The 8,281-nt window shown below is 41.3% G+C and overlaps 1 protein-coding gene across 1 annotated transcript in view; it reads left to right on the top strand.

The window, feature by feature from the left end:
• Positions 1 to 5,923: 5,923 nt before the first annotated feature.
• The window catches only part of LOC104387663 (chromosome unknown open reading frame, human C11orf24), a 7,248-nt gene continuing 4,890 nt past the window's right edge, over positions 5,924 to 8,281 (top strand). The window contains exon 1 of the mRNA XM_009996446.1: positions 5,924 to 6,080. Coding sequence (XP_009994748.1) covers positions 5,924 to 6,080 — 157 coding nt within the window. The remainder of the gene's footprint in view (positions 6,081 to 8,281) is intronic.

Here is an 8,281-nt window from a genome sequence, read left to right on the forward strand (position 1 = left end):
TGGCCAATTTTGCTGTCTGTCTAACTCAGCCTCCTACAGGGGGGTCACAGATCTCCCCATAGTGTCTGAGCCGGCAGAGTGAAGGTGCGGCCTTGAAGCCTCAGTAGTTAGAAAAACATTCCACTGTCTTACCAGCCTAGCAGAACACACTGTTGTTGCTAGTTAAAAGAAAGCTTACTGAAGGAAAAAAAATCAGTAAAAAGAAAAATTGGCTTCATCCTTGCTCAAACCAGGACACTGTGTCACTCCATTGCCGTATTTGCACTGGAACAAAAAGGTACCCAGGTACCCAGGTTCACTGCTCCTCTAGGCAAGGCCAGAAAGTGCTGGGCTGTATCAGCATACTGAACCTGCTAGCAAAACAAGAATAATGTTAGGCCTCTGCACTTAACTAAAGTAAGAACAATGTTGGCTGGTCTTGATGTTGCAACGTGGCTTAGTGAACAGGGGAGTTTGCACCTCCACACAGGGTGACTAGGGATGCTTAATTTGAGGCACTGCATTTTAGTATCAGGTTTTGTCCCTGTCTTTGACTCTTTGATAGTCCAATGTGTTGTGTGTTCTTTCTGAAGCTTGAGGTAGATGTTTGTTTCACCAACCCACCGAGCAGGGTGGTTTTAAGGCTAAAACTCTGTTACCCTGTTTGGGATGTTACCCAACATGTTTGAGTAAGGAAAATTTTCATGGTATGAAGCATCAAAATGTTGCAATCTGGGAGTCAAAGCTAATAAAAGTTATTCTGAGCTTTCTGGGAGGCCACTTTTTCTTAAATTCACAAGCGTGGTTGGGGCTATAGTTGAGACCTCAGGGTGAATCTTCTTGCATGGATGGCTGAAGCAGGCAGGGTCTTACATGTTACTGATGACCGTTGGATTTTTTTCACTGTGCTATTTATACTGTTCACCCATGGTGCTTGTTCTAAGTTGTGAACAGCTTTTGTGTCTTCAGCTGCATTCGTCACACCTCTGAGATGTCATACCAATTTGACTCCCAACACTTTTTGAAGGCCATGACATTTCTCTTCATAACTGAGGACTAAAGCTGGCTTCAGCGATGAGGAAGAGGGTTGCCCTTAAAAACTACTAGGGAAGAAACTTGGTTTGGTTCAGGCTGAACTGTTTGGAGTCTCATATAAAGCTTTAAAAAGTCTTGGAAGCAAGAGGGTAAATCCAGGTATAAACTGATGATCTGCTCTGTAGTCACTGCGAGCTGCTTCAGTGACTTCAAGGATGAGAGCCCATCCATTGTGAAAGAGTTTTGTCTGTGCATTGTTAATGAAGAACATACTGCCTAGTTATTGTTGTATGTGGGAAAACAAAGGGTTACTGTGGGTATGAATCTTCTTTAGTAATAGCTGATGTGTCTGTGTAATGTCTGGTTTTGCTTGTCTTCAATTTAAGTTTCTCCTCACTTTTTGCAATATGTGGAAAAAGCAAAGCAGGAGTCAGCTAAGGTTGGTGTTTTGTTTTGACAGACTTTGTGTAAAGGCAGGGCCAGGACTATAGTTACTTGGATTATCAGTGTGCTCAAGCTGATGCAAATCCTTCTGCTGAGTGTGGATATAACACAGGGTCCCAGTGTGAGTCAAAAGGCATGATGCCTGTGCTGCTGTATGCCTATGGACTTTGAGTCTTGCTTTGTACACATGGGTTTTGACTTGAGCTGTTCTCCATTGGGGCCTGAGGAAAGAAGAGCAAAGTGCACTTTCCAAAGGAAGAGGATCTTGGTAAATTTGAGTATAGTCTTTTCCTGCATCTATACGATTGCTTGTATGTTTTTATAACACTTACCTGCCTTTTGTATATTTTTTTCCATTGTTGATGATAGGAGTGTGTTTAGTAGAACTCTTAAGATATAAAGTGATAATTTCCTTTTTACTTTAAATTATTTTTTAATATGTATGTTGCAGTTGATTTGAAAGCGATACAAGAAAGAATTGCTCCTGAGAAGAGAAGCCTCCCTGCAAGGCTAGCCCTGAAGATGTGGACTGCCATTGCATTCTTCCTGATGATTTCCTTCTGTATATGTGAACACAGGTTTTCTGTCCTGAAAGGAAGAGGAGTCCATGTAGTGCAAATAAACAAGCTTACAACTGAAAAGCAGTGCAGGCAGGCTTGTCAAAGCCCTGGTGTTTCAGGTGAGGTTCTCATCCCTTAGCTGCAATGCTGTTTCTGTTCCTTAAAGGTCTCTGATCCCCTCACATCTCTTTCATTCCAGCTGTTTTCAGGTGTTGACAGTTATCGCTTCTCTGTGCAGTCTGTGGTACTATATAGCTACTGACACCTTTGGTTAAACTGCATCCAGAATAGCTATTTACAAGGGCCCTTTAGCTTCCAGAGCAACACCACATACGTGTGTACTTGGCGTGCACTGGTAGCACCGAAATGGTGTTAGGTCACTTGTCTTGAAGAATGTTTTTTCCATGCTGCCGCATGTTTGTGAGTGGATAGTGCTGTTGTAGACTTTAGTGGAAACCAGTTGTATCCTGCAACCAAGCACAGGGTTGAACAAGTCTGGGAAGATGACAGCCTTCTGCTGTCTATCTCTGAGATATCTTTAAAAAGCATTACATTTCTAAATGTGTTTATCTTATCTAGGCACATGTGAAAACTTGTAGCACCTACAACTGGTGATGCTGTGGTGAAGATGAGACCTTGGCTCAGGCAGACTAATGTCTGACAATCAGATTGATAGGAACATCATAAAGATGTTTTTTTTAATGCACCAGTGGTTTCAACCTTTAGTTTAAACATAAGATGCCACTCTACAGTGGAAAGAAAGCACCTTTATAAACTAGAAGGCAAAGTGTGAGTTCGTTTGTCTCCCAGGCACCAAAGCTGTGAAAACTTCAACTTCTGCTTTTTAAGGTGGTAAGCCCTTGAGGTATGACACATTCACACTGACTCTGCTGACGCTTAGGGTCTGTAGCACTGTATGTTTGTCTGTTCCACCTGATAATTTCTAGAGACTGTGCACATGTAATCTTAAATCTCCTGAAAAAGGAGGAAAAGGTGCTGTCAGCTGCTTTATCCAGAGGAAGGACATTAAGGAATTTAGTTCCTTTGTCCTGTTGCTGCCTTTAACCACTTCTTTTATACCCTTCATCTTGTTCTCTCTTGATGTGCTTTGTACAAAGCAGGTCCAGTTGAGTGTTAGCTTGGTTGGGCAGAGGGTGTTGAGCCTCTAGAATTAGGTGACTCATTCTGTCTTCAGGAAGCCATGCAAAACTGAGCCCAAAAGCATAAACCTTTTCAGGTTTTATATTCTGTATTAAACCCACTGAAGCAATTTAATTCTGCATGTTACTTTATGACCGGTCTGTTGCACTATCTGGTGTCAAGGGAGACAGAAAAGATATAAACTCTTGATGTAAGTGTATAGCCATGTTCAGAGAGATCATCTGAAGAGAAGGACCTGAAATGTCTTTTTTATGATTAGGTATTAAGAACAGCTTTACTGCTCTCATTTGCCATTTGTATCTTCCCCAGGTATATTAATTTTTGTACTTTCTTTCATTACACACTTGAGACTTAGATGTCAGAATAGTTACACCTATGCAACTGCCAGTTAAGGAGCAGTGGTTTTTATTTTTGGAAGTATTATAGTTGTTGAGTTGCTGACCAAGGGAGATGTTTTCATAACTATGTTGCTTGAAGAAGTGGAAAAATAACATTCCTAACTCGTTAGACTCTTTTCTGTACATGTAGTTTATAGCCTTGCTGACATAACTTCACAAATTTAGAGAAGCAGTGCAACTATCACAGAAAGAACCACTTTTGCCATTTCATTCACATGTCCAATATGTGCTGCATAAAAGGAGATGGTTGCTGGCCTAGCTATTCCAGCATTGTCTTTGAATATTCATGCCAGAGACCAGGATATATACTTGGCAACGATTGTACCAATATAGTGAGACAGTTTGACACTTCAGTTGCATGCTAATAAAGGCAGCAAAACTCTCTAGGGCTGATAGCATGGGTAGTAACTCGAACAGCTGTATGTTGTCTAATTGAAAAACTGATTCAGGTCTCCCTCAGTAGTTAGAAAAACATTCCACTGTCTTACCAGCCTAGCAGAACACACTGTTGTTGCTAGTTAAAAGAAAGCTTACTGAAGGAAAAAAAATCAGTAAAAAGAAAAATTGGCTTCATCCTTGCTCAAACCAGGACACTGTGTCACTCCATTGCCGTATTTGCACTGGAACAAAAAGGTACCCAGGTACCCAGGTTCACTGCTCCTCTAGGCAAGGCCAGAAAGTGCTGGGCTGTATCAGCATACTGAACCTGCTAGCAAAACAAGAATAATGTTAGGCCTCTGCACTTAACTAAAGTAAGAACAATGTTGGCTGGTCTTGATGTTGCAACGTGGCTTAGTGAACAGGGGAGTTTGCACCTCCACACAGGGTGACTAGGGATGCTTAATTTGAGGCACTGCATTTTAGTATCAGGTTTTGTCCCTGTCTTTGACTCTTTGATAGTCCAATGTGTTGTGTGTTCTTTCTGAAGCTTGAGGTAGATGTTTGTTTCACCAACCCACCGAGCAGGGTGGTTTTAAGGCTAAAACTCTGTTACCCTGTTTGGGATGTTACCCAACATGTTTGAGTAAGGAAAATTTTCATGGTATGAAGCATCAAAATGTTGCAATCTGGGAGTCAAAGCTAATAAAAGTTATTCTGAGCTTTCTGGGAGGCCACTTTTTCTTAAATTCACAAGCGTGGTTGGGGCTATAGTTGAGACCTCAGGGTGAATCTTCTTGCATGGATGGCTGAAGCAGGCAGGGTCTTACATGTTACTGATGACCGTTGGATTTTTTTCACTGTGCTATTTATACTGTTCACCCATGGTGCTTGTTCTAAGTTGTGAACAGCTTTTGTGTCTTCAGCTGCATTCGTCACACCTCTGAGATGTCATACCAATTTGACTCCCAACACTTTTTGAAGGCCATGACATTTCTCTTCATAACTGAGGACTAAAGCTGGCTTCAGTGATGAGGAAGAGGGTTGCCCTTAAAAACTACTAGGGAAGAAACTTGGTTTGGTTCAGGCTGAACTGTTTGGAGTCTCATATAAAGCTTTAAAAAGTCTTGGAAGCAAGAGGGTAAATCCAGGTATAAACTGATGATCTGCTCTGTAGTCACTGCGAGCTGCTTCAGTGACTTCAAGGATGAGAGCCCATCCATTGTGAAAGAGTTTTGTCTGTGCATTGTTAATGAAGAACATACTGCCTAGTTATTGTTGTATGTGGGAAAACAAAGGGTTACTGTGGGTATGAATCTTCTTTAGTAATAGCTGATGTGTCTGTGTAATGTCTTGATATACTGGGTTTTGCTTGTCTTCAATTTAAGTTTCTCCTCACTTTTTGCAATATGTGGAAAAAGCAAAGCAGGAGTCAGCTAAGGTTGGTGTTTTGTTTTGACAGACTTTGTGTAAAGGCAGGGCCAGGACTATAGTTACTTGGATTATCAGTGTGCTCAAGCTGATGCAAATCCTTCTGCTGAGTGTGGATATAACACAGGGTCCCAGTGTAAGTCAAAAGGCATGATGCCTGTGCTGCTGTATGCCTATGGACTTTGAGTCTTGCTTTGTACACATGGGTTTTGACTTGAGCTGTTCTCCATTGGGGCCTGAGGAAAGAAGAGCAAAGTGCACTTTCCAAAGGAAGAGGATCTTGGTAAATTTGAGTATAGTCTTTTCCTGCATCTATACGATTGCTTGTATGTTTTTATAACACTTACCTGCCTTTTGTATATTTTTTTCCATTGTTGATGATAGGAGTGTGTTTAGTAGAACTCTTAAGATATAAAGTGATAATTTCCTTTTTACTTTAAATTATTTTTTAATATGTATGTTGCAGTTGATTTGAAAGCGATACAAGAAAGAATTGCTCCTGAGAAGAGAAGCCTCCCTGCAAGGCTAGCCCTGAAGATGTGGACTGCCATTGCATTCTTCCTGATGATTTCCTTCTGTATATGTGAACACAGGTTTTCTGTCCTGAAAGGAAGAGGAGTCCATGTAGTGCAAATAAACAAGCTTACAACTGAAAAGCAGTGCAGGCAGGCTTGTCAAAGCCCTGGTGTTTCAGGTGAGGTTCTCATCCCTTAGCTGCAATGCTGTTTCTGTTCCTTAAAGGTCTCTGATCCCCTCACATCTCTTTCATTCCAGCTGTTTTCAGGTGTTGACAGTTATCGCTTCTCTGTGCAGTCTGTGGTACTATATAGCTACTGACACCTTTGGTTAAACTGCATCCAGAATAGCTATTTACAAGGGCCCTTTAGCTTCCAGAGCAACACCACATACGTGTGTACTTGGCGTGCACTGGTAGCACCGAAATGGTGTTAGGTCACTTGTCTTGAAGAATGTTTTTTCCATGCTGCCGCATGTTTGTGAGTGGATAGTGCTGTTGTAGACTTTAGTGGAAACCAGTTGTATCCTGCAACCAAGCACAGGGTTGAACAAGTCTGGGAAGATGACAGCCTTCTGCTGTCTATCTCTGAGATATCTTTAAAAAGCATTACATTTCTAAATGTGTTTATCTTATCTAGGCACATGTGAAAACTTGTAGCACCTACAACTGGTGATGCTGTGGTGAAGATGAGACCTTGGCTCAGGCAGACTAATGTCTGACAATCAGATTGATAGGAACATCATAAAGATGTTTTTTTTAATGCACCAGTGGTTTCAACCTTTAGTTTAAACATAAGATGCCACTCTACAGTGGAAAGAAAGCACCTTTATAAACTAGAAGGCAAAGTGTGAGTTCGTTTGTCTCCCAGGCACCAAAGCTGTGAAAACTTCAACTTCTGCTTTTTAAGGTGGTAAGCCCTTGAGGTATGACACATTCACACTGACTCTGCTGACGCTTAGGGTCTGTAGCACTGTATGTTTGTCTGTTCCACCTGATAATTTCTAGAGACTGTGCACATGTAATCTTAAATCTCCTGAAAAAGGAGGAAAAGGTGCTGTCAGCTGCTTTATCCAGAGGAAGGACATTAAGGAATTTAGTTCCTTTGTCCTGTTGCTGCCTTTAACCACTTCTTTTATACCCTTCATCTTGTTCTCTCTTGATGTGCTTTGTACAAAGCAGGTCCAGTTGAGTGTTAGCTTGGTTGGGCAGAGGGTGTTGAGCCTCTAGAATTAGGTGACTCATTCTGTCTTCAGGAAGCCATGCAAAACTGAGCCCAAAAGCATAAACCTTTTCAGGTTTTATATTCTGTATTAAACCCACTGAAGCAATTTAATTCTGCATGTTACTTTATGACCGGTCTGTTGCACTATCTGGTGTCAAGGGAGACAGAAAAGATATAAACTCTTGATGTAAGTGTATAGCCATGTTCAGAGAGATCATCTGAAGAGAAGGACCTGAAATGTCTTTTTTATGATTAGGTATTAAGAACAGCTTTACTGCTCTCATTTGCCATTTGTATCTTCCCCAGGTATATTAATTTTTGTACTTTCTTTCATTACACACTTGAGACTTAGATGTCAGAATAGTTACACCTATGCAACTGCCAGTTAAGGAGCAGTGGTTTTTATTTTTGGAAGTATTATAGTTGTTGAGTTGCTGACCAAGGGAGATGTTTTCATAACTATGTTGCTTGAAGAAGTGGAAAAATAACATTCCTAACTCGTTAGACTCTTTTCTGTACATGTAGTTTATAGCCTTGCTGACATAACTTCACAAATTTAGAGAAGCAGTGCAACTATCACAGAAAGAACCACTTTTGCCATTTCATTCACATGTCCAATATGTGCTGCATAAAAGGAGATGGTTGCTGGCCTAGCTATTCCAGCATTGTCTTTGAATATTCATGCCAGAGACCAGGATATATACTTGGCAACGATTGTACCAATATAGTGAGACAGTTTGACACTTCAGTTGCATGCTAATAAAGGCAGCAAAACTCTCTAGGGCTGATAGCATGGGTAGTAACTCGAACAGCTGTATGTTGTCTAATTGAAAAACTGATTCAGGTCTCCTGATGTCTCTAGGGCAAGTGGTATACATGATGGAGAAAGTGCCCATCTTAGCAAAGATTTGAAAATTCAGGATTCCCAGATGCCAGGTGAGCATGGTGTACCTGTGTTTGGGAGGTAAGGTAAGCTTGTGCTTTTCTCTTTGCATCCCTAGACATATTTCGAACTCTCCCAAATTTCTTCTATGGTGGCCAGTCCATGTCTGGAGAGGAACACGTTGGCCATCTCAGCAGTCTGGCTCAGAGAACAGAGCCACTTGGCCATCCTCTGGAGAAAATAAAGGGAAAATATGACATGGCTGTAAGGATG

The sequence above is a fragment of the Chaetura pelagica genome, unplaced genomic scaffold (assembly GCF_000747805.2).
Source record: "Chaetura pelagica isolate M959 unplaced genomic scaffold, ChaPel_1.0 scaffold74, whole genome shotgun sequence".
Classification (NCBI taxonomy): domain Eukaryota; kingdom Metazoa; phylum Chordata; class Aves; order Apodiformes; family Apodidae; genus Chaetura; species Chaetura pelagica.